General features: G+C 51.0%; 13 protein-coding genes across 16 annotated transcripts; 7 read left to right on the top strand and 6 right to left on the bottom strand.

Moving 5' to 3' along the window:
• The first annotated feature begins 47 nt into the window (after window positions 1–47).
• On the top strand, window positions 48–2,703 carry PV05_04211 (uncharacterized protein). Its single transcript, XM_013460602.1, has 3 exons — window positions 48–1,557; window positions 1,608–1,727; window positions 1,774–2,703. Exons 1-3 carry the CDS (start codon window positions 473–475, stop codon window positions 2,618–2,620), a joined length of 2,052 nt encoding a protein of 683 aa, XP_013316056.1. The 5' UTR covers window positions 48–472; the 3' UTR covers window positions 2,621–2,703.
• A 1,027-nt stretch (window positions 2,704–3,730) lies between these two features.
• Window positions 3,731–7,764, top strand: PV05_04209 (uncharacterized protein). Its single transcript, XM_013460600.1, has 4 exons — window positions 3,731–4,791; window positions 4,850–4,984; window positions 5,039–5,132; window positions 5,189–7,764. The coding sequence occupies exons 1-4, from the start codon at window positions 3,804–3,806 to the stop codon at window positions 6,090–6,092; spliced, it is 2,121 nt and encodes a 706-aa protein (XP_013316054.1). The 5' UTR covers window positions 3,731–3,803; the 3' UTR covers window positions 6,093–7,764.
• On the bottom strand, window positions 5,582–7,740 carry PV05_04210 (uncharacterized protein). The gene is made up of 3 exons (XM_013460601.1): window positions 7,399–7,740; window positions 7,233–7,330; window positions 5,582–7,175 (listed from the first exon to the last, which is right to left on the bottom strand). Exons 1-3 carry the CDS (start codon window positions 7,558–7,560, stop codon window positions 6,665–6,667), a joined length of 771 nt encoding a protein of 256 aa, XP_013316055.1. The 5' UTR covers window positions 7,561–7,740; the 3' UTR covers window positions 5,582–6,664.
• A 294-nt stretch (window positions 7,765–8,058) lies between the features above and the next one.
• PV05_04208 (uncharacterized protein) lies at window positions 8,059–9,687 on the top strand. The gene is made up of 2 exons (XM_013460599.1): window positions 8,059–8,608; window positions 8,737–9,687. Exons 1-2 carry the CDS (start codon window positions 8,519–8,521, stop codon window positions 9,163–9,165), a joined length of 519 nt encoding a protein of 172 aa, XP_013316053.1. The 5' UTR covers window positions 8,059–8,518; the 3' UTR covers window positions 9,166–9,687.
• A 658-nt stretch (window positions 9,688–10,345) lies between these two features.
• Window positions 10,346–10,849, top strand: PV05_04207 (uncharacterized protein; the record flags this gene model as incomplete). Its single annotated transcript, XM_013460598.1, has 1 exon — window positions 10,346–10,849. One exon carries the CDS (start codon window positions 10,346–10,348, stop codon window positions 10,847–10,849), a length of 504 nt encoding a protein of 167 aa, XP_013316052.1.
• Window positions 10,850–11,746: 897 nt separating this feature from the next.
• PV05_04205 (uncharacterized protein) lies at window positions 11,747–14,943 on the bottom strand. Its single transcript, XM_013460596.1, has 2 exons — window positions 14,555–14,943; window positions 11,747–14,502 (listed from the first exon to the last, which is right to left on the bottom strand). The coding sequence occupies exons 1-2, from the start codon at window positions 14,606–14,608 to the stop codon at window positions 13,633–13,635; spliced, it is 924 nt and encodes a 307-aa protein (XP_013316050.1). The 5' UTR covers window positions 14,609–14,943; the 3' UTR covers window positions 11,747–13,632.
• Window positions 11,907–12,416, top strand: PV05_04206 (uncharacterized protein; the record flags this gene model as incomplete). Its single annotated transcript, XM_013460597.1, has 1 exon — window positions 11,907–12,416. One exon carries the CDS (start codon window positions 11,907–11,909, stop codon window positions 12,414–12,416), a length of 510 nt encoding a protein of 169 aa, XP_013316051.1.
• Window positions 14,944–15,652: 709 nt separating the features above from the next.
• PV05_04204 (uncharacterized protein) lies at window positions 15,653–17,243 on the top strand. Its single transcript, XM_013460595.1, has 2 exons — window positions 15,653–16,011; window positions 16,061–17,243. The coding sequence occupies exon 2, from the start codon at window positions 16,174–16,176 to the stop codon at window positions 16,861–16,863; it is 690 nt and encodes a 229-aa protein (XP_013316049.1). The 5' UTR covers window positions 15,653–16,011; window positions 16,061–16,173; the 3' UTR covers window positions 16,864–17,243.
• On the bottom strand, window positions 16,936–18,236 carry PV05_04203. Of its 3 annotated transcripts, XM_013460594.1 has the most exons (4): window positions 18,082–18,236; window positions 17,921–18,019; window positions 17,506–17,848; window positions 16,936–17,431 (listed from the first exon to the last, which is right to left on the bottom strand). In XM_013460594.1, the coding sequence occupies exons 2-4, from the start codon at window positions 17,972–17,974 to the stop codon at window positions 17,100–17,102; spliced, it is 729 nt and encodes a 242-aa protein (XP_013316048.1). In that variant the 5' UTR covers window positions 17,975–18,019; window positions 18,082–18,236; the 3' UTR covers window positions 16,936–17,099. The 3 variants fall into 3 exon arrangements, with proteins under 3 accessions (XP_013316048.1, XP_013316047.1, XP_013316046.1); XM_013460593.1 differs by having other exon boundaries at window positions 17,506–18,019; XM_013460592.1 differs by having other exon boundaries at window positions 17,506–18,236.
• A 16-nt stretch (window positions 18,237–18,252) lies between these two features.
• On the bottom strand, window positions 18,253–19,304 carry PV05_04202 (uncharacterized protein). The gene is made up of 2 exons (XM_013460591.1): window positions 19,057–19,304; window positions 18,253–18,993 (listed from the first exon to the last, which is right to left on the bottom strand). The coding sequence occupies exon 2, from the start codon at window positions 18,866–18,868 to the stop codon at window positions 18,419–18,421; it is 450 nt and encodes a 149-aa protein (XP_013316045.1). The 5' UTR covers window positions 18,869–18,993; window positions 19,057–19,304; the 3' UTR covers window positions 18,253–18,418.
• A 1,248-nt stretch (window positions 19,305–20,552) lies between these two features.
• PV05_04201 (uncharacterized protein) lies at window positions 20,553–21,435 on the top strand. The gene has a single exon (XM_013460590.1). It carries the CDS (start codon window positions 20,708–20,710, stop codon window positions 21,332–21,334), a length of 627 nt encoding a protein of 208 aa, XP_013316044.1. The 5' UTR covers window positions 20,553–20,707; the 3' UTR covers window positions 21,335–21,435.
• PV05_04200 lies at window positions 21,160–24,922 on the bottom strand. Of its 2 annotated transcripts, XM_013460588.1 has the most exons (6): window positions 24,478–24,922; window positions 24,355–24,426; window positions 24,073–24,307; window positions 23,856–24,008; window positions 22,983–23,809; window positions 21,160–22,927 (listed from the first exon to the last, which is right to left on the bottom strand). In XM_013460588.1, exons 1-6 carry the CDS (start codon window positions 24,647–24,649, stop codon window positions 21,855–21,857), a joined length of 2,532 nt encoding a protein of 843 aa, XP_013316042.1. In that variant the 5' UTR covers window positions 24,650–24,922; the 3' UTR covers window positions 21,160–21,854. The 2 variants fall into 2 exon arrangements, with proteins under 2 accessions (XP_013316042.1, XP_013316043.1); XM_013460589.1 differs by having other exon boundaries at window positions 24,073–24,426.
• A 297-nt stretch (window positions 24,923–25,219) lies between these two features.
• PV05_04199 (uncharacterized protein) lies at window positions 25,220–26,955 on the bottom strand. The gene has a single exon (XM_013460587.1). It carries the CDS (start codon window positions 26,747–26,749, stop codon window positions 25,484–25,486), a length of 1,266 nt encoding a protein of 421 aa, XP_013316041.1. The 5' UTR covers window positions 26,750–26,955; the 3' UTR covers window positions 25,220–25,483.
• Window positions 26,956–27,075: the final 120 nt, after the last annotated feature.

Genomic DNA, 27,075 nt, shown 5'->3' with positions numbered 1-27,075 from the left:
CGGTCAACACTTTCTCAATCCATAACCCATTACATGCGCAGAGACACCACCGATATGAATGGAGTCTGCCAACACTCGATGGGCATGGCCAAGCGACGGTACCTCCACCCACCAGTCTCAGCCGAAACACCGCAGTCTAGGTGACAATTGCAAGATAAGAGCCTATCGACACACATTTCACACCTTTCGTATCCCCGCGATCGTGCCGATGGCCGATGCAGCCAAGCCCCGCGTTCCTGAAGCCCAAGAGTTCGTCGACTGTTGATGCATGCAAGAGACGAAAAAGGCAGGACGAATGCAAAGTCCTACAATAGTCCTTATCTTGCCGATCAAAGACCTTATGAGCGGATGAAGGCGCAAGAGACAGTCTTCGGCATATACAGGAAAGTATAAAGTGCGTGATGGCCCATAGTTGAAGAGGTAGGTTGGTTTTGTTTGCACAGGGTTACTGCGACGAGGCTCTATTCGGACCATGCCTATCATAAGGAGAGTGTTGCTCTTGCTGGCATACTGCATTGTTTCTATATCGTGCGCACCACTGAGGCGGGCTCCCTACAATTTGCTGCAGTCTTTGCCGAATGGTGATTTGTTGTTTGAGCTGGGCAATCTCTCCTACGTCGCCAACATACAGCATCCCAAAGCCATAGCCTCCACTTCATTTGCAACCGTTTCCCAGCATGTGAACTTCCCTATGACAGTGTTCAACACAAATGCTTCGGTGATCACAAATGACGTGCTTGAGAGTATAGTTGCGAGCTATCTGGAGGCGGACGATGTCTTCACCGAGGATTTCCTGCAGTCCGTGGTAATCTCTTCGACCGCAGACGAGCCTACGCTCGATGCAACTGCGATCAGCTACCTGGAGTCGTACGAAGTCAGTCACACCTTCGTCAGCGGAAACTTCAAGCCGGTCGTCAGCGCTGGCAACTACAGAGTTGCTGCATTGTCCCTCGACCGTGCTCTACCATCTGGTCCTTATATGGCGACAACAGCTGGAGATTCGCTCTTGTTCTGCATGGTCCACCTGCTCTATGCAGATTCATACCGTGATTTCTTGTTCGGGGCTTACGACTCTAACGACGGCAATGGCAGCTACTCAGCTTTACCGACATTCCTCCCGAGGTACTGGAATCCAATGATTCCAGTGCCTTCCCGCATTTACAGCTGGGGAGATGACCGACCATTGGCAGGCGAACGCGTCGCTATTAAAGATCTATTCGACATCAAAGGTCTGCAGACATCAGGCGGAAGCCAAGCATGGGCCTACATCACACCGATCGCCAATGGCACTGCTCCTTCGATACAGCGAATCATAGACTTGGGAGGAGTGATCGTTGGGAAATACAAGCTTGCGCAATTCGCCTCGGGAGCGAACCCCTGGGATTGGCAGGATGAACATTATCCATTCAACCCTCGAGGAGACGGGTGGTTGACATGTTCGGCGTCTTCTTCTGGTGGTGGTTGTTCGGTCGCTGCATATGACTGGCTTGATTATGCCATTGGGACCGACACAGGCTCGTCAATGCGGCGGCCCGCTGCCGTGGCTGGAGTCTACGGGTAGGTCTAACTAGACAGGCGTAAATGCGCTGAGCCTGACCTGAGTGCAGTCAAAGACCAAGCCAAGGCTTGATGAATCTCGAGCGCGTGATGCCGTTGGGCGGCGCCACTGATACGACCGGGGTCTTTTCGAGAGATCCATACAAATGGGTCAAATTCTCCAAGGCATGGTAAGACAAGAGACAGACTGACGCATCTGGAGGCTGATAGTATCAGGTACACTCAGTCATACTTTCAGACCGTCGACGTAACTGGACTCTCGCCATTGTCAGTCCCTGATACGAATGCCTTCCCCAAGCGAATCCTCTATCCAGTGGACTACCTGCCTTTGAACAATTCGGCTGCTGAGGTTGTCCTCCAAGATTTCATCGCTAACATGAGTTCATTGTTGGGCATGACCGTGGAAAAATTCAACTTCACCGCCACTGTTCAGAATGCCTCGGATCCTCAAGTCCACAATCTAACATACCTCAACTCTGGGCCCCTTGGGGTGATCAACTCTTACACTCAATGGGAAGAAGTCGCCAAACCACTGATCCAAACATGGGCGAAACTCTACGATGGCCGCTTCCCACCAATTGATCCCGCTCGGCGTCCAGGATGGCGGAAATACAACGAAAGTCAAAACACTGCTGCTGCATATGAGACAGCTTTGCAACAGAAGAATCTGGCAGTGGAGTGGTACGAGCAGAATCTCCAGTTCAGCACCTCCGAGTCGTGCTCAGAGTCGGTTATGCTCTACGACATTGGCCCCGGAGGTCTGCCCTCGTTTCGAGAAGAAAGTCTGAATGACTCCCCTGCTGCGTCTTATCTGGCCGTGACACCCCCGACCGCCAAGATCACTGGTGCGAGTATTTGCCCAATATATGGATGCGCAGATTTCACAATCCCCATTGGTCAGGTGCCGTACTTCAGCAATGTGACTTTCCATGAAGAGATGGTGCCCGTGACCATCAACATGGTGGTGAAGCGCGGATGTGACTTCGTGTTGTTGAACATGATCGAGAGGCTGGCCGATGCAGGGGTTTTAAAAACAGTGAAGACAGGTCGTACAGCGTTTTGATTCGGCATGCTCCTGATTGGAATTCAGAAGCATGGGAATGGAAGCTATTTCCTGGTTCTTATCGAATTAAAAGTCTACGTAGCCTCCTCGACCTCCGTGGCTTGTACGGATACTTGGCACGGTCTACGGAGTATGTAGTACTGTCGAGCTGTCACTCTGTGTAGCTCCGTAGTGAGTCTGAGATTTGAGCCGAGGTCTCAAGTTGGAAAATTGCGTTGTCAGTGTCTGTACTTCGCTGTAGCTGCATGTTCATGTGCGACGATCCGGTACCTGTCGATCCTGGGACCATGTATCCGGCCACCTGGTTCACAGTCACCACGCCGAAGATGTCGACTACCGGCACTACCCTTGACGCAGCGAACTCCCCACCGAGAGAAACGATGCGGGAATGTAGTGCTGGGCGAACCTGAGAGGGAAAGAGAGAACACGTTGTAGTGGACGAGGTCACACCCTAAAGAGCTGCAAAGGAACAAGGTCCAAGAAGAGACAAACACACAGCCCACACTGAGGGATCTCACCAGGCAGCCTGTCGGAACTCAGCCTTACCTAGAAGCAATGCCTGCCAGACAGGTTGAAGAGGAGGTGGCGAAGATTGGCGTGAGGCACAAGCAGCCAACAAGAGTTGGAAGATGATGGATGAGAAAACGTCCATAGTCAAGATACCTACAAATCATGTACCGAGTTGCGCAAGGAAGCCGACTCTATTGTATATCTGGTACTGTGGTCTCATATGCACTATGTAAAATCGTGAAGTTTAGCGCTAAGATGCCATTCGACGACAAAGAGCAGCGAGGACAATTTGTGTGGTGGAGGGCCTCTTGTTCAATGCGGTGCCCAACTCCTGTTTCGACAATTCAAGCGGCAGCTGTTTTAATCCCCCGGTTATACGAGATTCATTACACGATTTACCCATGAGACCGCAGTAGTAATTTTGCCCTCTTCCGTGACCACCGGGTTCGTGTTGAAACCTATCAATCTCTTGACAGTCCCCCTGTGGCAGGAAGTGTCTTCCGCGACACTGATCTATAAGCGAGATTGATCCGAGATAAAGCGATATCTCCGAGAGATCAGGGACTGTGGGATTCCGGTCTGCGGAGAGTTGTACGCGAATTGTTGATTCACACCACTGACGTCTCTCGTGCACCCAACCATCAGTCCACTTTCCTCGTCAAACCTTGCCGCAATGGACGCTGAACATCAGACCGATGGAGACGAGGATCACGTTTCGCCAGCCCAAGTCAATCAGATCCTACGCCGGAAACGCAAGGCTCGCGAACGACGAGCCTGCTACCCTTGCCGGCAGCGCAAAGTCAAATGTAATTACGAAACGCCTTGTCAACGCTGCATCGATCGAGACCACGTAGATCTTTGTTCCTACCAACAAGCCCCCAAAGGCACCACTGAGGCTGAACCTCTTCCGAATCCTCCTGTTTCCAGCTCCAGTCATGGCCATGGTCCGCAACGCGCCGGCCCAGACTGGAACCAGCTTTGGTCGAAATTGCAGACTGTCGAGGGCTTCCTCCGAGACATCAAGAATGGATTAGCCAGCCATGTTACGGATACGTCGCCGGCCGATAGTGCACTATCTGTCAGACAGGGGAATTCCCCTAGCCAGGGCACAAGAGAAGCGAACATCACTGCGGTACCTGTGTTTCCCCCCAAGAGTGGTCTGGTAGCAGATGGCTCAGTCTATCTGGGCTATGATTCCGTCCCCGCCATGGCCTTGGCTCTGGGCAGTAGGAACGACGGAGAGGCCACGCAAAACGTCGCTGGCAATAGTGTTTTGCCGTTGTTTGGCCTCGACAATGAGTCTGCGACCTACCCTTTCACCGACCTCTGGGGCTTGACCGATACACCTTCACGGGTCAAGGAGGTTTGCAAATTGATACCCTCAGATGCCGATTGCTTTCAGCATCTGCGACATTACCGCGATAATGCCCACGCCCTCTATCCTGCAGTCGTCAATATCGACCAATTTGAGACTGAAATGTCCCGGTTCCTCATTACCCGGTCAAGCCGTCGTTCGCAGGTCGATGTCTATGTTGATCAGTCTTCAGACATATATGGCCAAACGGTCCATTGGCTCAGCCTCTTGTTTGCATGTCTAGCATCGGGTTGCCAGTGCTCATCCCTTCCACGAAAGGAACGTCAACTGACTGCACAGGTCTACGGTAAACTTCGCGCCCAGCCCTTCTGACTACTTATGATGTGCTGATCAAATCTCTAAAGTGTGCTGTGCCTACGAATGTTTGCGAATAAGCAATCATCTGTCAAGGCCAACGCCAGTGGACATTCAGTCCCTGTTAGTGGTGGGGAATGTCATCGCCAACAGCATGAATGCCGGCGTGGCCTGGTCATTGCTTGGTACCTTAGCCACCACCCTAGATATTTTGTAATGTATAGTTTGACGATCTTTAGGGCTTACCACCAGATTGGCTCAGACCATCGGTTTGCATGAACCGGCAGAGTTCTCCGCATCGCCGGACGAGGGACGTTTCCGAGAAGAGATCTGGTACGTCGAAACTAATCTCAAGCAGGTATTCGGTGCCCTCCACTAACCGTTTCCAGGTGGCAGATTGTATGGCAGGATAGTCTACTCTCTATTCTGTTCGACAGATCCCCGGCAACTTCCACAATCGCTACGACGCGGCCGCATCATGTTTCCATGCACGATTCGGACAAATTGTCCTACATCAACTGCATGAAGAGACTTTGCGCGGCCATCCTTGACATTGTTCGCGATCGTTCTGTCTCCGTCGGCGCAAGCCAGGAAGTTTCACTTATCCTCAAGCACCGAGACAGGCTGACGGCCATCTTGGGTCAAGCAGCGCCGCACCTCACCGATGTGTCTGCATCCAGAAGTATGAGAGACCAACTCGAGCACTGGAATCTATCACTTCATCTTTCCTACGTCATGTTCGACCTGCACCGAGCCACTCTCCGAAACCAGAGTGACACAGCATTGGGTCATCTCCGAGATGCATGCGTCGACAGCCTGGCCAGTACCGTACACGCTTATTTAGGCCTCCAAAATGTGTCCTCAACTACGAGAACGTCCTGGATTGCGACGCAGAGGGCCTTAAGCTCCGCCCTCCTTTTGGGCATCATAAAGGAGCACGAGAAGAACCAACGTGTCCACACTCTTCTACAGGACCTTTTGACGGTCATGACGAATCTCAACTCCGACACTGTTCCGTCCGAGGTGCCAGCTCCTATCGCGAGGGCCATTGCAGCCCTACGTAGATTCCTGCACTCTTCTGATGCGATGGAAGTCGATAATCCTCAATGGTCTGGTCATGTTTCCATGCAAGGGAGCAGAGATGGGTCACGGTCTTATGACGCATCTACATTCAACTCTCCGACAATGACGCCCGCGAAGTCTCCTCATGGCATCAGCCCATTCTCCCTCCTAGGGGACATACTCTGGGGAACCCAGTCTATGCAAGCTCAAGGTCTCTATCGACGGTCTTAGGCGAGCTCTTCAAATCTCTGTTGGTCCTCCGAGCGATGTTGAACCGTCTTGGAGGGTCGCCACTACCACGCGGCTGTTTCCGAAGCACGTTCCTTGGAGCTTGTACGTCTTCCCTGACCTCCGCACGGCCATTCCCTGGGAAAGGACGAACCTCGAAAGACATTGTTCTATGATGCCGTATGGTTCAACAAGCAGGCTGGTCAAAAATATGTATGATACTTCTGCTATCACGATCATCGGATCTCCCAACGCTGCGATTATGCGCCTATACCCAGAAGCACACTGGAACACATCATCTAGTAAGGCATGAAACATGATTCAACCGTCGAACGCCAGCCTCCCTACTATTGCAACGCAGGAGTCCGCGCGGCAGTGATGATGGAATGGCCGGAAGCGCCAAATGTTCCTGACGGACATCCGGCTCATAACGATTGATGTACATCAACCTGGGCCCCAAACAGGACACCTTTATCATGCTGCCTTCGTTCAAAACATTGCTCCGCTTGTCTTCACTGGCCCCCGGCTGTATCCTCCTGAGATGCCACAAAGAAACGCCACCTATGGGCTAAGCGTCAAAAAACCTCTCCTTGAAACCATGGATAGCTCCAGGAAGGTTGGCCATCGCACATGACGGAATAGTCAGAAGGGAACCGCATTGGGTCGTAAGGTTCTTCAAAATTCCAGTCATTCAGTGGATCCGGAGATGTATTGCAAGATGGACTTGAGCTGTCGAGATGATCAAATTCCTCGAAATCGATGCCATCCATGAATTGAGACTCTTCTCTGGTGGATGAAGACTGGGTAGTCTCAACATGACTATGTCTTGCGCTTGCCGACGATCCATCATCCGTTGGCGAGTTTGCAATTTTAGGCGGTGGTTTGTGCGTGCGAAGTTCCACGCGAGGCTCAACAATGTCGACAGGGGCTAAACCGAGAGACTCCACAATATCCTTTACAGACATGTCGCTTTCTGGAGAGCTCACGTTCGAGTCTTCAGGGTCCTGTTCCGCTTGCAGTCGGCGATGCAGGATATGAACACACTCGACCAGGATCGACTGTTGGCGTGCCAATTGCTCCGCATATCTCATGGCCGTGTTAGCAGAGCGACAACAAGGAGAGAATTGACAGTGTTGTACTTACGCTGCCGCGGTCTGAGAGCCCGAGGATTTCCGCACATACTTGTAAGTGCAACAAGTTTGGCTTCTCGAGCACTTCCCGCAGGGTTCTCCACCATCGCACTGTTTGGCGAGTTGCCATATGTCAGTCTATATGCTATGCTGCATAGCAGCGCGACGTCTTCACCCACCTTGGCCTTTTTAATTCTGCAAAAATCGCACGCCCGCGAGATACGATTCCTTTCCTGCCGTCCGGGTTTGCGGCAAGATGAGATTCCCGCATTTCTAGGTAGTACCCGTTTCAACTCGTTCAGGGCGTCGAGTTTTTGGTAGTTGTTGTCTGCTGCGAGCATGCTGGGCAAGTTGTATGACGCCTGGCTTTCTTTTGCTTTTGTTACGCAAAGTCAAAGCAGGTTTGAGCAACGGAGTCAAGATTGATGAGCCGACCATGGGCTCTACATCTCAGCATTAATAGGTAGTCGTGAGCCAGATGCATCAAAGATCGGCTACCGGCTACTACTAGTTAGTTTACGTCAAGACAAAGCACCATTTCCTCCGCTTTAGCTGTCAGGCTGGCAATATGCCATCACCAGGACACGACTATCACCCACGAAGCACGCCTTGACCTGGTCAGGAGAGTCTCTCGCTAGGGCGAAAGCACTTTTTCGGCAGGCCGCGCCCCGTGTTCTTCGGATTGCTTTTAGCGTCGTATCACCTGAGAGCTGCATGAGGCGCCAGCCACAAGCCAATGGCTTCGCAGACTGTGATGATTAGTTATACAAATCATGGGCCCTAGCTGCGACTAAGATGGGACGGTCGACTTGATCATGGAGGAGACTTTGTGAATTTCTGTCATGTCAAAATCGACTGACATTCTCGGCCTCAGCCCCGTTGGCAAGGAAGTCCTTCATCGGCTTAGCTGGCCTCGTTCACTTTCTGACTGCTCTGTGACAGCCTACTATGTGTTACCACAGCCTCTATGCACTGACTACCGCGCCCAAGCGCCATTGTGCGCCGAGATTCTGTGAACTTCTGAGAGACTTGGTATGTGAAAAAATGGCGGTTAGATTGGGTGACCGGCTCGTGACAAACATCACAACAGCGGGACATGGTTGATTTTGTGACCGACGAAGGGAGAGACTGGTCACCGGGCCTATGCAGGATCAAATTATATAATCCTCTTCATATCTTATGCTGGGGAAGATGTCGTGCACACGAAAGTAACAGCTTACACCTGCTCCTTTACTTGGAATATCTCCGCATATCCACGGTTCTTCAAAACCAATCAAAAATCAAGACCTCCGTAACAAGATGCCTAGCTACAACCCTCGAGAGATGGAGTCCGGCACCCTTGCACTGCTCTCTAGAGGTCTCTACATCTCCGAGTCGTGCTGTGCAGCGGTAAGTGCCCAATTCTCGCTTGGAGGCATTGACCTCAACCAGCGTCTCATCCAGCCTTTCGTAGAGGTAAGACGAGAAGCTGGGTGAGCATGATATGAACACGGTACTGATGCTGTGGTCCTTGTCAGGTTGTGTTGGGTATCAACTCCTGGTACCTTTCAAACTATAACGACACCCCGGTTTATCCCCAGGCTCGTCTGATCTACACAGAAATCGTCGCCGGCCTTGCGATTGCACTGGCCAACGTCCTCGCCTGGATTTACAACGTCGTCCCCAAGTTCTTGGCCTTGATCAACCTGTTCTTCTCTTTGGCCTTCTTCTCGGCGTTCGGAGCTTTGGTCGAGTTCGACTGCAACAAGAACTGGCACGGATGGGAGACCGGTGTGGGAGAATCATACCGTGCCTGTTGGAGAGCGACCGAGGCTTTCTGCTTCATTGGCGCCTTCTTCTGGCTCTGCAGCGCATTCCTGGCCTTCTTTACTCCCGCAGCCGGAGCCCAGACACACCACCTGCCTCACATGAGGAAACACAGCCAGACTCCCAGTGAACAAGTGTAAAGCTTGGTCCGACGACAAGAGCGTGGGATGTGACAACAACGACGGAAGCTGGTCTACCGATTTTCATTCTTGCAAATTCTGAAGGATGGTTTCAGGGGTTCATGTGATAATAATGGGGGTTTTGTCGGTGGGAGAAAGTTTGTGGCGGGTTACTTGCTGATTCATTGCTGGATATCTTTGTACAACTACGAGTAATTACCTAATCATAATGTTTGTTTAAGCACACAACAGCAGACGCGACAAGGGAACTCTCTGTGCAGTATCCCGAGGGTCACTAAGCTGAAGCTGAAGCTTTGTCTTGTTGTCCATTCCGACAGGTCAGCTCGGAGGCCCCGAGGAGCGTGGGAAACTGACTACGAATCATCAGTGCTCGGTATATCGATAGTCGCCCAAAGTTCGGATTGATATCGGTTTCAACACTAAATAGTGTAAAGCAGTAAATCGCGGAGTATTGACGGCCAAAAGCTTGCAGATGATCGACCGTCAGATTGCGCGCAGGTCATCTTATGCATAATGTTGTCATCCAGTATTCGAAGAAGATTCCGCGCGGGACGAGATATGTCCGCAATATCTCAGGCAATCCCGGGTCGACGGGACATACAGAGTACTACGTAAGCTCGTAAGATACAGGGATCCACGGAAATCATCTTCCTCTACGTATGGAGTAAACGTACCCTGCATACGGAAGATCGGCTGGCCAAACATGTGATGCCGAAAAAGAAAAATCAATGAAAGCGACAATGCATGATGGCCAGCACCTCACACCACTCTTCCATCTCAATCCATTCGCGGGCTGGCCTTGCATTGCTCTCCAACAAAATCTAGGATCTAGATCGATCATGATTGGCAACTCTGCCAAGCGCACAATACCAGAATCGTATCGAAGCTTCAGGCCCGGACTTCTCACGAGTTTGTCATGCGAGGCTCGATTCAGACCGAACTACACTCTATCACAAGGTAAGCAGTATTCGATGAGATCACAAGGTACACATTGCAGCATTATTTGAGTTACACACTCCGTTCACTAAACCAGCTGGTCAATGCATGCAAGAAAAGAATCTAAACACTCAATCCACCGTACCTGGAGAACAAAGTGCTAGTCCACTTACCACAATCAATCTTGAGCAAGCCCGAATACTGAAAAGCATTCTGTAAACAAGACAACAACCCTCTCAACCTAATGGACACTCTTGCTTTCAAGCTCACCTGGCTTTCGAAATGGAAGCTGCAATGCGAATCTCAACTCATGGACCCGAATTTCACAAAGCTTATCGGCCACTATTCAGTATACCTCAAAGCCGCACAATACATGAGTGACGAGGACGATGCCGGCTCCGATGCGACAGTTGTTGACACGAACCTCGATGATGGCAATCTGGAAGACTTCGAATGGCGGAGCAACGAAGACCATCCCTATTCGGGGTTCCTAAGCGACCCATTGCCTGACCTGCATTCACACGAACATGAAAATGAGTATAGGGCACGCATGTCAATAGTCGTGTCCGAAAACGAGGTTAAGGCCGCCGACGAAGATGACGACAGTGATCCATTCTCGGACGATGAAGCAAGTGATTTCAGTAACGAAGAGGACAATTGTAGCGATTCCAGCGTCGAAGAGATGGACGACCGAGACAACCCTCCACCAACCAAGAAGGTATCCAAATCACCAAACCCACATTTCTGAACCCTGCATGGTCACGATTCAAAGAAGAAAGGAAAAACGCCTTGCCGGCGGAAGTCCACTGGAAACTCCTTGCAGGTCATTGAAAGTCACCCATGAGATGACGACGTGCAAGTCAGAGCATTCGGCAATGAATGCAATATGACTACAGGCCCCTATCCGAACATGCGGCCTGACGGCTTCGTATAGGACGTGGAGATGCAGGCCGAAGGCAAAGCTCCGCAGCGAATTCGGAAGGAATTCTGCTTCACCACATTTTGCTTGGTATACGGCAGAGTCGAAGGGAGCACACCGGACGGAACGCATTCACGATGACGACGCGTTTAAAGACCATGGAGCACTCATTGAAATGCTCAGGACAGCTTGTCTGCATCAGAGTGGTGACTCTTGTGCTGCTGCTATTCGCTATGGTCCGGAAATTCACCATTTGGGACAGCCACGGAGGCCAAGTACATGGCAGAAGGTGGTTACATAAGTCTCAGTCAGAGCAATATATGGTCATTCAGAGCCCCCTTTGTAGCTAAATATCTCCTGCAACTAAATCAAGGGATAGAAAAGATGAGACTTGACGAGATCTAAGGTTATCAGGCTTCGTACGGAGTATATGGAAGCCAACATGTATGTGTCCTCGGACATGTCCCCGGAGCAACACGAAAAGCCAGAGAAATACTGGTCTTTCTCCGGAACAATTCATATCACGTCAGGGTCACGCGTTGACAGCTAGCCTCACTGAAGTTTGAACCGAAAAACGATTGAGAATCCTAGTTCAGCAGCTGACCAGGGGAAATTCGAGACCATCTACTAGGTACTCATTCCATGTCTACTGGGGTTTCTACCTCGGCATGTTTGAACAACAATCATGTGCATCGTTCTGGAACTATCCAATTGCATTTCTGCCTCAGTTCGACCATCTGTTGCCTATGATCACAATCCATTGAGGTAAGCAAGAATTTGAGCAAATGTCACGCCATGAAAATTCAGATAAAGGTATCCGGACAGCATTTGCTACACCGCAGTACCATCGACCCTCAACCTGAACAAAATAAAACTGAACAAACCAATGGCTGCCTCAATGGCTACAAACACAATACTCACACAAGCTCTTCGACTGTCGTTCTTCTACTTTGCGATAGTCTTCATGTTCGGAGCCCTCTTCGGATCGGCACGCGTACCCTTTTTACAGCCAACTCTAGGCACACGCTATGCAGAACTCCTTGAAATGCCGCTCATGCTCTTTGTCATCTGGCAATCAGCGCAGCTCACCATTAACCGATTGGAACAAAAGAAAGGCACCAACAACCAATATCTTACTCCGGTCTTGATTGGGACACTTGCCCTTTTGTGGCTTGTGGGTGTCGAACTCGCGACAACGGCAGTCTTACAGGGAGGATGGTGGAACGGGATCCGAGTATATTTCGTGGCCCGCGATGCCATCGCCGGTCCGGTATATGCGCTGGCGGTGCTGTCGTACGCAATCATGCCATGGTACGTCTGGCGCTGCCAAAATCAGCAGACAAAATGGACGATCGAATTCGATGGCTCAGTGGACGAAGACGAGGGATGGTTCTGAGCTTGTCATGCCATTATGATTTCAATGGTGGTCGGTGCAGGCTCTGCTATGTGAGTCAGGTTTCTCCAGAAGTACAGAAGCAGGGCCAAACGAGCGCATCTGCAACGGCTCGGTGAAGGGGGAACAAGTCAACATATACTCGAGCTGTTAGGGGAATTTTGGAACTACACGTGGGGGTTCGTGGCTTGCCAACATGAGGATCTGGCCTAGCACGGAGAAAGGATGGCCGTGTACGGAGTACTGTGATGCACAAGTACAGCACAGCACAGCACAGCACATCCCAACAGGGAAGAGATGCAGGGGCAGGGCTGGTGAGGCTGCTTCTTAGCGAAGTGAGTCTCTGCAACAAGTTGCGTGTGGTGGAAAAGCAAACTCCGCGGAGTCTTCCGAGTCGTCATGATCGGTCGCTAGCCGCAGCCCCAGAGGCATCAAGTTAGCAGCTACTGTCAGTTAAGCCTCACCAGCCTTCGGGATGCTGCCTCCTTGCCTCACTGGCCTTCCGCCTTCCAGGGTCTCTAGGGACCCCCAAACTCTAATCCAAACTCGATCGGGGCGCAAAACGTTTCTGGTAGTCGCTTGCGGGCGGTGGGGTCCTGATGGTGTGATGTGGACGGACTCTGGCAATACTTTTTCTGAGGGCAAACGAGGACAGCCAGCCGAGCAAAAGCCTCTTCGGGACTTAGTTTTGTTGCAATGTTCACTCAGTGGTCTCTCTTGCTTCTGGTGGCTTTTTGGTAATCAGACAGGAGGTAGGCCCATTCGTGTTCGGTCATCCAAGAAGGGTGCCGGGTTGGACGTGTCCTAGGTAAGACCACAGGGAGAAAGGGCAGAAGCATTGTAGAGCAGAACCAGGAGCGAGCGATATCTCGTGGATACTAGTAGCGACACAATTTTGACATGTCGACTAAGCAGGACTGCAAATTTCCGTGTTTGCGTCATACATGGGTGCTCGTGAAACTGGTTGCTGTGTTGCTGATCAACATACAAGCAATTGCAAGTGGTGCGCCTCTCATGTTGCCTCTCTCATGTTGACACTTTCCGGTCGAAGGCGAGTATTTCGCGACATCTCGCTTATAGCCCTTGCTTTCTGGGTGACTTAAATCAGTATTGCCGCCATATAAATGTATTCCATACGCTTCGCGTAGGTAGCCAGACGCCTACGCTAATACAGAAGCACGACCGCCAGAGCATGTATTCGAATAGGAAAAGTCCCATGTCAATAGGTCTTCTCCAGCTGCAGCCTCCGCAGGTTTTGAAGCAAGGTACAATCTTCACATTTGACAAGCTTTTCGAGCCCCCGGACTCGCTCTTGCAAGTGCTGGATCTCCTCGGTCATGTGGCGGAGTTCAACTTCCGACTGGTGGACGTAGTGAATTGCTTTGATCATGATGTCGCATTTTCGGACTCTTCTGCCAGGGTCGGAGTATTGGCCATCGAAGCCAATGAGACGAGAGTTGGCCTCTACAGCTTGTAAGGTGCGGTGGAGGTGGGTGATTTTTCCGTTCAGATTGTCACGATACCGACGCTCGATAACCGAGTGGTTGTGCTTGGCCTTGAGATTGGCCGAGTCTTCTTCGCAGGAAGAGTCCGATTGACTCCGCTTGCTGCGAGTCCTGGTCACTTTGGGTCGCCTATCGTCCCTGGATTTGCTGCCTGGCTTACTGTTCGATCTCGACGATGCCTGTTCCGTTGACGTGCGGGGAGCCAAGTTGGTCGGAGTGATGGTAGGTGACGCCCTGGTTCGAGGCGCTGCACCAAGCCTTCGGTCCGGCTCACTTTGCCCCATGTCCTGAGGGGCGGACGGGAACCGATTGTTTACGAAGTACTCCTGTGTATCTACCGGGCACGTCCTTTGTTGCGGAGACGACACCATCTGTGTTTGAGATGGCGCAACAAAAGAGACTGGGGCTGCATTGTCGTATGGATCCTGATACGAAGCGTCCCCGAATGAGAAGTCGTTCAAGTATGTTGGGTATTGAAGGCCTCGTATTTCAGTTTGACCAGGCCAGGCATCAAGGTAGGCCGAAGTAGGGCCAGGGTCCTCGTTGTCGAGGGACTGGAGAAAGAAGCTATCATCGTATGATTGCTGGAAGCTATTAGTAGTGCCTAGGAAGTAATCTGATAAACCATCAACATACCTGATTGTCCAAGAAGGGCTCCTGATAGGCGATGCTAACACGTGGGGTCGCCATATGGTCTGATAGTGGTATTTGTAGAACTCGAATGCAAAGTGTTACCCTTTGTTGGTGAAAGTCTTGCGAAGAGGCTGTGATTTAGTGGCAAGTGAAGAGGTTCTTGATAATATATACGGGTTTGGATGACGACGAAACCTTGAATATATCCACAACATTCCTATGTGTCAGTCATTGGGTTTCCACACGCGACGGGACAAACTTGAAGTACGGAGAAGTTCGGTTGTATGAGGATGCGCAAAGTTTCTGAGGTCAGAAGGTCTAAAACACCAGCCTACCTTGATCTTGCTCCGACGCCGAAAGGCTGACTTCCAAGGCCTAGTAGGGCATTCCTCTTGTCCGTGCATGTAGAAGGCATTGTATCGCTGGTGGCTTGCCGCTTACCGAGATGCCTGCTGGATGGAGCGGAATACCTTTCTCGGATCGAGACAATTGGCATTCTGCGTCTGCCGCATCTGCCCAAGGGGGCTCACTTAATTGGATACAATGGGAGCTTTGGTAGCGGCTAACATCAGTCATGTCTCGGTGCAACAAGGTCTCCAACGGGATCCCATTGGATGAGACAACAAGCTTAATCAAGAATCCCTGCCAGGGCCCAAGGGTTCGGAGGAACTTCGTGCTACGCTCGGAGAATATCATGATACAGTACTGAGCATCAATGGAGTCTGCCAGATAGCCCAATCACCATCAAGGATTGCCTCTTTGAGAGTACCGAGTTCGACAAGAGTTTGTTCCGTCCGATCCAGAAGCCGAGAGACGGCACGAGAATAGCTACAAGATCCAGACCCCGTGGCATCACACCCTACATACTACGTACCAAGTAGTAGAGCGTGACGGGATGACGACACCGGAGACTACCACTACTACTTGCACGTACTTGTGCCTGGCGTGTGCTGAGCATATGGCGTAGTGGTGACATAATGCTAGCGACCACGGTCGCGAGATCGAGTTCCCACGTAACGTGCTCCGTACTACTGTAAGTATGCACCTCCAACGTCGGCCATTCTGCAAACTCCTCGTAGGTATCGTATCAAAGGGGATGGGGCTGAACCTGTGACTTCGGCCATTGTGCTTTTGGCTTGACACGGCAGCCAATTCAGCTGGGAAGACGTTGTCCGATTCTCACAATATCTTCAAGTATCGTACGATCGATTCTTACTTTGCCAATGCCGGGCTCCTACCGATGGTTGTGAGATACCTCGTAATTACCTGTTCGCTTCTGTTCAGCAATACCCATATCTGGCTGTCTCGTATGATTTTGCACTTCGATCCATGCACGACGCGATAGGTCGAAATCCACAAGATGTATCGAATATTCAAGTCCATTGATTCGCGGCATATATTGCACATGATTTCGAATCCCTTGTCGTTATCTAACTTCCTCCTACGGAATGCTTCGAACAGTAAGTGCGAGTGACCGAACCTACGCCGACAGACGAATAACTATCTCAGCCTTGACTAGAATGTTGTGCTTGTTAAAGCATACATATAATTCTAGGTCACAAATGGAGCACTGATCCCAGTCCCATCATCATACACATCTCAACAACCACTGTTCGAGCAACATGATGAAAGAGTTACTCGAAAACGAAAGCCAGCCTCTTTACATCGGACAATCGGTGTTCGATATGGCTCTTGAGCAAGATCTTGACCAAGCAATCGCCCTACACTACATTCCTGCTGATTTACTGTCTGATCGAACCGAAGAAAGTGTCAATCCCACAGAGCTGCGCTTCCTTCATCAGCGTTTGAAATGGCCAGTCTCCCTTCCGGACAAGTCAGTCGAATATTCCACTTCTGAGCCGCCATCTCAATGCTTATACTCAGGCGGCCGATCGCCTCTACCGTCCGCCAATGCTGTGTCCAGAATGGTCGACTGGTGTCGGACGCGGTGTGATGACTACCTAACCTCCGGACCTGCGTCCCCGCCTCGGCTCTCGCGGTCTTTGTACGAAGCCTTGAGTGGCATACAACTTGAACATCCGGGTGCAAAAGCCGGCAAAGGACAAAAGCGAGTAATGCCAATCACAAAGAGCCACACCAGCCGGACCGCACGCTTACGGGCATTTGAGAGAGAAGTCTTGCTCGAAGCCCTTGCTAGAAGCCGAGAGGATGACTACCTAGATTCGTCCAAATTTGTATTCAAGGACCCCATGCTGGTTGCTTCCTGCATTCTCGAGGAGTATCGGCGGATACAGTGGGCGAAGGAGATGCTAGTGCTGTTTCCTACTCAATGTCGCCGGTTATGTCAATGACGATCCCAAATAGAAACCTGTTCGAAACTGCGGAAGACGACTGAATTATCAGCTAGGCGTGAACATAGTAATAGGGGTTCCAATATTCGGTGCTTCATTTTTGCAGCATGAAAAGGGATGGCGAGCCTTGGGATGGCGTGTCCTATTGAGGTTCACACAGCTACGGCATGGACAAATTAATCCTCCTGGTTTGCTCCTCTGCGAGATTGAGAGATATGAAGTCATTGTTCAGACTCCTACCTCTCACTCGGTCGCCCGCGAGAATCCGCATTAACATTCTCAACGAAGACAGTACACTCCTTTGGATATGCAGCTACCATTTCCTTTGCCCAGCCTTCGCGACGATAGTCTTCTAGCGGCCACACGCATGCGTATGCCTCTTCGTATTCGGCGTGGTCAACGAGGCTGTCGATGTACTCGGTGATTTCCACCCTGGCTTGACCTTCGGCTGTGATCTCCTGATCGAAGAGATTCTGCCTCGGTGATTTTTTGATCGGACCCTTGGCCCCACGCTGACCATTGCCGTCATGTCTGGCAAGGAGCTTTAGAACGGAGTAAGGTGTCCTAGCTAGAAGAGCATCCGGGTCAGCGCATGCCATAGGGTGCTGAAAATGTTCATACTTCGACTCGAGGGTCGCCTACATTTTTCAATCTCGTGCTCCGGCCTCGATTCATCTGCTTTGATCTTCCAGGTACTTACAGCTGTCGATAACTCCTCCCAAGTCGGGTTGGCCGTCTTCGGTGGCGCTATGTGTATCTCGTCATCCGAGCCACTGGACACCTCTTCGGACCCCGTACTTTCTTGAGATTGGGATCCGTTTTCGTCAATGTCGGGCAAAGGCGTATGTGGCGAATATGCCTCAACGACTTGGTCACCCTGACTTGGGGTTGATTTTGAAACTGCAATGTCTTCGTTGTTCGCTGGTTCGTTGGGTGGTGGCCACGCCCCACAATGCAGGAACTCAGGCGGTGATACTTCCGCAGTCTGTTGTACCAAGGTAGGCAGCGCTTCAGCTATCTCCTTGTGCTTCCGGCAGTGGTGGTGTTTGCAACCCACATGTATCATTTTTTGGATGAGCTTGGAATCTACCGTGCTACCCATCTTGCGCATAGCGGTGTTTGGAGAACACTGGTGGTATCACGATGGCTTTATTGACTCCGGGTTGTCGACTGTCAGCCTCATTTCGCTACATATATCTTCTGAGGTCGCAAGCTTACCATAAGACTCCGTTCCGTATCAGTAAAGGATGAAGCAAGTTCATGGTGGCACAAACATGTGCTGGTGGCTTGAGCTTGGGGACGATCCAGCTGATCTCGGGACCATGGCGTGATATATAGCACTTGCCAAGCGTCCCCTCGTATTCGGCTGCAGGATGACCAAACATCGTGGGTTGACTTCGCTAGTCAGTCACCTGCCGTGCACTTTCAGTTCCCCGGAATCGCGGAGGCCACAGGTCTAGACCGTTGGCGACGTGGCGTTGCTCTTACAGTGCCTGGCCATAGTACATGGCAGGTTTCTTGCCCAAAACAATATTTCACTCAAGCGGAAGTCTACCTAGACCTCGCCAACAACCACAGAATCAAGCCGTTGTGCGTTCAAGACATGCGCTGGCTCGGGCTTGGAAATACCAGCTACAGCAACTTCTCGTAACCTCCTCCGGCATAAGGGACATGGCATCGAGATAGTCCGAAGTGTATCTTCAGGCGTTCGTGGCTCCGACAAGGCCGAAACGATCTCAGCCTTTTCTGACGCCTCCAGTTCTCTCTTGATCCACTCATCGGTGCACTTGGAGTGGAAGTAGTGAGGGCACTGTGGTAGTTTCTGCACCAGATCAGACAATTTGAATTCGTCCAGGCAGAATGCACTGCAGAAAATCAGTCCCTGTACAAACTTCCCTCTAAGGTCTGAATCACCAAAGCTCGGCTTGGTCCTTCGTCGCGGGAACAGAAGATTGCGATGTGGTTTCCACAGAATTCTCATCTTGAGCCATTTCTTCCGCGTCATCTTTGGGCCGCCAAAGGACGGGTTCTGGCAGTGAGCTCAGGAAGATTTCTCTGCGTTCTTGCCGCCATGAAACCAATTTCCCTGCAACCCTTTTCTCTCGCTTCTTGACGAGGCATAGGAGGATACTGCCACAATTGATCTTTGAGTCAAGACGTTCAAGCTTCAGACTGGTGGCAGCGCAGACTTACGAAGCAGCCAATATCACCACGACAAGTAGTATCAACGGTGTAGCATATAGTACACTGACTGTTGCTCCTGTCATAGACACCCCGCTAGATAGGGAAGAGGTCGAGTTGGCATAATAATCGCCACTACCTGCTGAATTCATGACGATAAGGCTTCGGAGAGTAGTTGCTTTGTTGTTTTCTCAAAGAATGCCATGTAGTTTGGATGCAGCGTAAAAGCGTGCTGTTTCGTGTTCGAGATATGTGAGACGTGGATGGGTAGTGTTCTTCTAGCTAGCATGGTACGCGAACACTTATTTCTATGACGTTCTCGAGGGATGTGTAAATGGATAGTGCTGTTATCACGCGTTTTGCAACAGTTCCTCTGGGAATGTGATTGTGGCGTACTACATTCGCAACACGTGCACTGGGAGCTTACGTGATTTCGGCGCGGATACTGTACGCTTGAACCTCAACATCTGGCTCATTCCGGAACAATTGGGCAAGGAATTCTCTTTTGAGATAGTATTTTTGTGCTTTAACAGCCGCACATTATGCTTGGTCTTGCAACAAAAGAAGCCAGACACCCAGGTGCCAGATAGTTGGAAATATGTCCATACCGTGGGGAGAGGAGAAGCCGCTGCTGATGCGTAGTGATATACCTAATATCTAATGTAGCTGGACGTAACAACAAGATGTTAGCTTCGAAGCAAGGATGCCCTGGAGCGGAAGTATGAATAAGCAAGACGAAGTCCAGAGTCTTTCGCTTGACTCAAGCCTCCGCTCGCCCAGATACTCTTGAACGTAGGAATAGATGGTGTCGTTCAATGCTGGGGCTAATCTCGAAACTCCATAGCCTGTGCGCTGTGAACGACCGGTATGTTTTCCGAACACATGAAGTCATAGAGCTGATCTGTCATGGATCATGAAGTGGTGCTATACCTGTGCTTCTTGCATGGTTGGTTTCCGTAGTACAAACCGGCTAGGGTGTTCGTCTCTTGAATACCTTTGTATGCCAAACGAGAGCCGGCATGCAAGCGCCGGAATGACTTTCCGAGGAATATTTCATACTTATGGAGCTGATTGATGATGGGCTAACTCGGTTTTGTCCCTCACAAGGGGATAACGTGGTGCAGGTGTGGTGAGGTGCGTAACGAATAAGGCTTCAAGTTTCAGGGGCTGGGTCCTTGATACTGGGGGAAAACCAATAGGAAAAGTTCGGCTTCCCGGAAAATTGCTCCGATATCACGACACGGCTGCAGGAAACTGAAGATGTAAACCGCCGAAGAAGGCAATGTCACTCCATGAACATGATATGGAGGTCCAATCATGAGCTCGCTCGAACCAGGAAGAAGACTAGAGCTCTACATACCCCAGAATTCCGTCAACTAGAGGTTGAGCTTAGCTAATATCTATGGAGCCTTGTAGTCCGCATGGGACAACCGGTCATACCATCATGCAACTAGTTGTCGGGAAATCAGAGAAAATCCTGCTTTCTTGCATGGGACCACAGAGTCATGTTCCAATACTCTGCCTTGGCTTGGGCCACGTCTGCTTCGACGGCGGATTACTTGCCCACTGCTTACGAGTCAACGCTTCCGGAGGGTTCCAGTACGCTGATCACAACGTATAGGTGCTATAACATCGTTCCACCCCCATGTGAAAACTTCGATCAATGTCTTCTCGTCGCCTTCTAGTCCGTTCCCTCTCAGACAGTCTTCGCAGCATCACTAGAGCCCCAGTCATCAGAGAAGCAAGAAGATTTACTTCTACCAAACCACCTCGCAGTATGGCTCTCCTTCCAAGGTTCGCGGCTTTCGCCCCCTCACGAACCGAGTTCGGCCCCTTCTTCAACCTTTTCAACGACACCTTCAGTGAATTGCAGAAGATTTCTGACACCATCCCGCGCACCTGGGCACCACGCTTCGATATGAAGGAGACTCAGGACAGCTTCGTCCTGGACGGCGAACTTCCGGGCATCGACCAGAAGGACATCACTATCGAATTTGTCGATGATCAAATGTTGTCGATCAAGGGCCGTACCGAGACGGTCAAGGAGGAAGGCAAAGAGCCGGAAGAGGCCGAGGCCGGAAAAGAAGTTGCAGAAGGCAAGAAGGCTGACCAGGAAGGACCAACTTACTGGTATTCTGAACGTAGCAGTGGCGAGTTCGCTCGTACCTTTGGTTTCCCCACGCCAATCGACCAGGACAAGGTCAAGGCCAGCTTGAAGGATGGTGTGCTCCATGTCGTGGTGCCAAAGTCCGAGAAAGCCAACAAGACCAAGACCATCACGATCGAATGAACGATGGCTGACTGGCGAACCGGTCAGCTTCAAAGCTGTATCAAAGGACAAATAGGAGAAGCAAATTAGTCCCCAATAATATTCACTCTCTGCAAATGAAACCTTCCTTAGCCACGTAGGCACAACTGTGGATGGTATTAAGACATCATTGACGTGGTCACTGTTGCTTATTTTCCCCTGCCGTGATAGCGTAACACGTATTGACACATCCCTAGCTCTCACGACGAGCATAGACGTGTGACTCTCAGGTAATGTCCGTAAAAATTGTTTTCGTACTACCAACGTGCTTCTTATTCCACCACTTAGCCGGTGCTTCAATAGCACTGGTTTGTCCGGAACCCCTTTGAAGATGCATTTTCCCAAAGTTCATTACGTGTCTCAATCCAACCCGGACGTTTCCCTGTCAATGAACCTTCAATCACGATGAATGAATGTCCCTTCAAACGCCGTCGGTCGTCTGCAACGACTGCCAGTCGACTGCTTCCCATGCAGATGTTCAGTGTACAATTTTGAATCGAAATCACTCCCAATCCTGCTCCTCCTTCGGCAGATGGAACGACTTGTCGTGCGCGGTCCAGTCCTGGTCTCCATCCGGCTGACGATGTCGATGCCAAGGCTTTGAGAACCTGGGTACATCGTACATGCCGGCGGGATCGACCCCGTGCTTCTGGATGAATTGCTCCACCTTGGCGCGTTCGTGCTGGACATGGGCCACAAGCTTTTGGAGGTCGACCGCAATGTGCGGGTTACATTTTGCTGCACCGCGGATTGCTGCTTCAGCCACGTGGTACCGGCTGCACTTGTTCTTCAGCATCGTTTCAAAAGGAGTTGTGCTGGTAAGTTCGTTCTGAAAGCTGGAGATGGAGACTCTTTCCAGTTTCGGCCGTCCGAAGAGGAGACCTTGCAATTCATTGGCGTAGCCATGGTAGTTGAAGTGGATTTCCCTGTGTGGTGTGAAGAGGATATCGAAATCGCGGTGGCTCAGAGCGTGCGGATGTGAGCCCTCACGACCCAGTATCATCAGGTCTGTGACATTGATGACACGAACGGACATTGCTGGTGCGAGTTTCCTAAGATAACTGGAAGCTGCGAGCACCTCAAACATGACCTCTGATCCAATACCGACGAGGACGACATCGGGATCGATCCCTTCGTCGGTGCTTGCGAATTTCCAGACACCGCCTCCAGCGCGGCAGTGGAATTCTGCTTCTTCGGGACTGAGCCATACCGGGCCAGGATGTGACGACGACACAATCAAATTGACGTAGTTCTTGGAACGGAGACAGTGGGCGAGGGTGCATAGGAACGTGTTCGCATCTGGCGGCAAGTAGACCCTTCCGATGGTTGGTTTCAAGTTCAGCACAGCGCCGATGAAGCTCGGATTCTGGTGGGATAGTCCATTTGACTCAGGGCGAGTCCATGTGCTCGTTGAAATGTAGTTCAGGCTGTTCAAGTCCTTCCGCCAAGGTGTTTCTCGTGCCATTCTCAAGAACTTGCCGTATTGAGTCATCATTGTGGCGATGATGGGAAACAAGCTCTCATCCGCAGCGAAAATTCCCGTCCGGCCAGTCATAGTGTAGCCTTGGAGCAAGCCTGCGACATTAATTATCAGAAGGGGATAATTGACCAAGTGGAAGTGTCGGCTTACCTTGACATGTATGTTCAGAAGCGAATTCAATCACCTGGTCACCGGTTGAGACATTGTTTGCGTCCCATCTGAAGCTGCGAAAAGTGCGGTCTGACAATTTGTCGAGTTGGTTGAGCTTATTAGCCACAAGACCGTCGGGAGAGAAGATACGCAGCGTATGCTTGTTTCGTGCCAGAGTCTCATCGAGGTATCGACCTCCCTCCTTGAGGCAGCTGCTGTGATTGCCTTTGGCAACCGCGAAATGTCTCCATTCCGGAACATCAAGATGGTGCCGAATATCCCAAGTGACTCGGTTTTGGCCAAGGAGAAGCCTCTCGTTCGGTGCAATGATGTTCTCGATTCCTTCAGAAATCTGCCCTCCAGGAAGAATCTCGGCTGGCTTGTATGACCTTAGCCAGTCCTGAAGGTGCTGCAATTCTGTCTGGTTGATCTTGACATGTGGCAGGAGTACTTCTCTACCGTGGAATGAGCCAGAAAAATGCTCTTCGGGGTCGAGCTGAGGATAGCCCCATCGTTTAGGAATCCTCAGAATAATCATTGGCCATCTTGGTTTCACGACATCATGTTCTCCGGCTTTGGCTGCAAGTTGGATCTCTCTGATAACCTCGACTGCCCAGTACAAGGCGCTGCTTAGCTCCCTGTCGACGTCCTGCATATCGTCGACGATACAGGGACGATAGCCGTATCCGGAAAACAGACAGCAGAGCTCGGCATTATCCATGGACCCGAAAATTGTTCTTTGGCTCTCTTCTGAGCTGCTCAGGTATAGAATAGGCAGAAGAGCTCCGTCTTGAGTAGGGTTGACATATTTGCACATGTGCCATGCACTACCAAGCGTTAGCCTATTCGACCTAGCAATGATGAACCACTCACGTTGCTGTTGGACCCGTCTCGGCCTCGCCGTCACCAATGACTGCGACAGAGATCAACTCTGGTTTGTCCATCACCGTACCATACGCGACACTCAAGACATGTCCGAGTTCGCCACCTTCATGAATGCATCCTGGAATTCTGGCACTGATGTGACTGAAAAAGTCTGGAGTCAGCCACAAACGTCTGGATCTACACAAACCATGGCAAAAATACCGACCTAGGAAATCCTCCAGGTACGCTGAAACTGGTAATCAGATTGTGCAAGCCCTTTCTGTCCCGGCTATACTGTGGATAAAAGCGTTCCAAAGATCTTTCCAGCCAAAGACAAGAAAGAACAGCTGGGACACCGTAATTTGCTCCGATGAGACAGATCATGGGCTGATCGTACTTTTGAATGGTGAGGTTGATATGGGCGTAGATGAGAGTGAGGCCGGGGGAGATGCCCCAGTATCCTGGATACGTCATTAAGCATTCACTATTGAAGTGCCAGCAGAGATACCAATGACATGCTTGATATCATCAGGGCTCAAATCTCGTTCGAGCAAGACATTATCACGTAGGAAGATCATCGCTGATCGCAACGTTAGCTGGATGCACAAGAATGAGCAACTCCTGGACTTACCAGCAGAGATATAGTCCGCTGCTCGTCGAAATTCAGCCAGATGTGCTGTCGTCTTGAAATGTAACGGTTCTGGGTACAAGCTCTTGCCGAGCTCAAGAGTAGCGTCCGGCAGCTGAGAGATGGACACCCGCCGGTCCCTCGCGGACGGCGGTTCTGTGCGTTCTGTAGCCATTGTAAATAGGTAGTGTGTAGTGCGGTAATGGGTGGTAAAGCTATCACATAAGGCGGATTGAAGTTGTTGATGCAGGACGCGGATCCTTTTGTACTGTAGTAAGAATAAAAGTGAGCCTCACCTGGTGCTGAACACCGCACTATATTCCGGCCCATTCTATTTTGCCTCCAATGGCTCTTGCTACGAATTGCCGGCACGAGCTGTCATTGGAAACATTATCATGTTACCTTGACATGATAGGAGCCATTGGAAGACGCGGAGTCAGTCACGCCACATCACCTTCACCAGGGCACGAGGTTGGTGTTGAAAATGGCAAATGGGCCACTCGTTCCGGTGTAAACCGCGGCCAAGCTTCGCAGCGTCTCTTGTTGGCTGACGAGCCTCAACCAGAACAAATGACTTGTCTGACCAGGAGTATTCGTTTGGTCGTATGATGTTAGTCATCAGCTCAAGTATGCTGGGAATTCTGAGTGGATATCCAATGCAGTATCTTAGCGATGCTTTGCAGCTCTGTAGCATACCTTGACGCGATTTCCAGTTGGAAGTCGTCCTGTTGGAACTCAAGGTGAGACAGCACCAATTAGTACTCCGTTGCAAAGACACCAATGTCATTGGAGGCTGGCGGTCCAGACCCAGCACGTTTCATAGACGCGATCGACAAAAAGCACTCGAGCAAGATTCTGCAACAGCTCTAGCAAATAGGCAAATGTATAATGTAATCAATTATGCCGTCCAATGATCTATGTTCCAGTCAGGTAACCCACGAATTTTGTTATCCAAACCCAATGCAAATAATGTCCAGTTGTCGAGATGGTTGTCAATATGTTCCCATGTCTACAAGACCAAAGCAGCGACCAGAGCACCAATTGCAAGACCGGCCATGGATCCTTCAGACCTGATAGCAGCTCCGGTGTAGGTGGAGGTAGCGACAGGAGCAGTTCCCGTTGCTCCGCCTTGGGTCTGCGTGGCGGTTGCTCCAGCAGCGCCTGTGGCACCAGCACCGGAAGAACCAGTAGCGGTAGCAGGAACAGCAGCGGAGGGACCCGCACCAACAGCACCAGATGCAGTGACGGTGGTCAAAGTCACTGAAGAGCTACCCGAGCCTGATCCGTGGGAGGCTGTGGCAGTGCCGTTCTTGGAAGCTGTGGCAGTAGAAGAGGCGCTGGATGAAGTCGAGGTGTACCCAGCCGTAGCGTTGCAGGCAAGGTTGTAGAGGGGTTTACCACCGCTGCTGACACCGAATGATGGGGAAGACCCTTCATCATTGAGGATGTACCACCAGAAATTGATTCCACGGTTCTCGAGAGCACATGCAACTCCTTGCCAGAATGTCTCGGCATCATCGACGCTGGCAACAGCAAGGTTGGAGGTTGGTCCTGAAACGGGCCAGCCAGCCTCGGTGATCCAGATTGGCTTGCCTCCAGAGACGGCTTGAACTCTGTCGTAGGCTTGGAAAAAGAGGAAGGAGCTGTTTCCAATGGTGTTGACATCGGTGGTCTGGTAGTACGGGTACTCGTCGAGGCCCAAGAAGTCGCAGTTGGAGATAACATCGGAGTTGGAGCCGTTCACGTAGACGTTCCAGGTGTCGACATGACCGACAGGCTTGGAGCCCAAAGATGTGCCCTTGATGGCGCTACGGACTTGACCAATGTAGTCAACAAGGACATCAGGAGACTGGCCGACACCGCTGCCGGCAGCGATACCAGTTTCCGAGATACGGTAAAGATCCTCGCTACCGACGGAGATACCAACAACCAACTCGGCGAAGGAGGAGCCGTACTGTGAGATGGCACTCTTGAGGGCCGTGATTTCGTTGTCGAAGCTGGACTGATCCACCGAGGCCCAGAGACCCAGCAAAAGGGTGGTGTTGGTGTCGATGGCAGCCTGAATTGCATCAATAGGGGTGTTTGTTGTGCCCTCCTGGATCATTGTGTATAATCTTGCGCTGGTGAAATCATCGGCACCAGCCAGAGAAGCAGCAGTGTTGAACTGACTGGCAAAGCCATCGTAACTTTGACCCTGGGAGGCGTAGTTGAAACCACGGACGGCGGCAAGGGCAGTGGAGGCACCACCGAGGACGGCGAGGATGGAGGACTTCATGGTGTAGGACGTTTCAAATGAGTGTACAAACAGAAGAAGCAAGGAGTGAGTTGTAGGAGGAAAAGTCTCAAAGAACGAGTGAATGAAGGAGATTAATGAATGAGATTATTGACGTGTTGAAGATGGAAAGTGAAGGTGAAAAGAGAAGAAGTCAAAGGTCAGAGATTGAGTCGAAGCGTAGGGGAGAAAATTGGGCTTGTTTGTTCACCTACCAGGTACATACTCTGTATTGTGGGGGGGCGTTTGGACCCTAAAAGTCAGGATTGGTGTGGCGATGCGACTGGCCAGTTGCAATTCTGTTCCTGATGTTCCTGCATTCAGGCTTG

The sequence above is a fragment of the Exophiala xenobiotica genome (genome assembly GCF_000835505.1).
Source record: "Exophiala xenobiotica strain CBS 118157 unplaced genomic scaffold supercont1.3, whole genome shotgun sequence".
Lineage (NCBI taxonomy): Eukaryota > Fungi > Ascomycota > Eurotiomycetes > Chaetothyriales > Herpotrichiellaceae > Exophiala > Exophiala xenobiotica.
This window is presented reverse-complemented; position numbering and strand designations above follow the sequence as displayed.

Bases quoted from the DNA above. Each gene is read 5' to 3' on its own strand.
- PV05_04201 (XM_013460590.1), top strand. From the start codon at position 20,708: ATGTCTTCTCGTCGCCTTCTAGTCCGTTCCCTCTCAGACAGTCTTCGC.
- PV05_04209 (XM_013460600.1), top strand. From the start codon at position 3,804: ATGGACGCTGAACATCAGACCGATGGAGACGAGGATCACGTTTCGCCA. The intron at 4,792-4,849 runs GTAAACTTCGCG...AAATCTCTAAAG, and splicing joins ACTGACTGCACAGGTCTACG to TGTGCTGTGCCTACGAATGT. The intron at 5,133-5,188 runs GTACGTCGAAAC...AACCGTTTCCAG, and splicing joins CGTTTCCGAGAAGAGATCTG to GTGGCAGATTGTATGGCAGG.
- PV05_04211 (XM_013460602.1), top strand. From the start codon at position 473: ATGCCTATCATAAGGAGAGTGTTGCTCTTGCTGGCATACTGCATTGTT. The intron at 1,558-1,607 runs GTAGGTCTAACT...ACCTGAGTGCAG, and splicing joins GCCGTGGCTGGAGTCTACGG to TCAAAGACCAAGCCAAGGCT. The intron at 1,728-1,773 runs GTAAGACAAGAG...TGATAGTATCAG, and splicing joins GTCAAATTCTCCAAGGCATG to GTACACTCAGTCATACTTTC.
- PV05_04203 (XM_013460592.1), bottom strand. From the start codon at position 17,974: ATGCGCAAGATGGGTAGCACGGTAGATTCCAAGCTCATCCAAAAAATG. The intron at 17,432-17,505 runs GTAGGCGACCCT...ATGCTCTTCTAG, and splicing joins GGAGCACGAGATTGAAAAAT to CTAGGACACCTTACTCCGTT.
- PV05_04199 (XM_013460587.1), bottom strand. From the start codon at position 26,749: ATGAAGTCCTCCATCCTCGCCGTCCTCGGTGGTGCCTCCACTGCCCTT.
- PV05_04200 (XM_013460588.1), bottom strand. From the start codon at position 24,649: ATGGCTACAGAACGCACAGAACCGCCGTCCGCGAGGGACCGGCGGGTG. The intron at 24,427-24,477 runs GTAAGTCCAGGA...CGTTGCGATCAG, and splicing joins AGCGGACTATATCTCTGCTG to CGATGATCTTCCTACGTGAT. The intron at 23,810-23,855 runs GTGAGTGGTTCA...AACGCTTGGTAG, and splicing joins GAGACGGGTCCAACAGCAAC to TGCATGGCACATGTGCAAAT.
- PV05_04202 (XM_013460591.1), bottom strand. From the start codon at position 18,868: ATGACGCGGAAGAAATGGCTCAAGATGAGAATTCTGTGGAAACCACAT.
- PV05_04210 (XM_013460601.1), bottom strand. From the start codon at position 7,560: ATGCTCGCAGCAGACAACAACTACCAAAAACTCGACGCCCTGAACGAG. The intron at 7,331-7,398 runs GTGGGTGAAGAC...CTCGCCAAACAG, and splicing joins GCAGAATTAAAAAGGCCAAG to TGCGATGGTGGAGAACCCTG. The intron at 7,176-7,232 runs GTAAGTACAACA...CACGGCCATGAG, and splicing joins GGCTCTCAGACCGCGGCAGC to ATATGCGGAGCAATTGGCAC.
- PV05_04204 (XM_013460595.1), top strand. From the start codon at position 16,174: ATGATGAAAGAGTTACTCGAAAACGAAAGCCAGCCTCTTTACATCGGA.
- PV05_04205 (XM_013460596.1), bottom strand. From the start codon at position 14,608: ATGGCGACCCCACGTGTTAGCATCGCCTATCAGGAGCCCTTCTTGGAC. The intron at 14,503-14,554 runs GTATGTTGATGG...AATAGCTTCCAG, and splicing joins AGCCCTTCTTGGACAATCAG to CAATCATACGATGATAGCTT.
- PV05_04208 (XM_013460599.1), top strand. From the start codon at position 8,519: ATGCCTAGCTACAACCCTCGAGAGATGGAGTCCGGCACCCTTGCACTG. The intron at 8,609-8,736 runs GTAAGTGCCCAA...GGTCCTTGTCAG, and splicing joins CCGAGTCGTGCTGTGCAGCG to GTTGTGTTGGGTATCAACTC.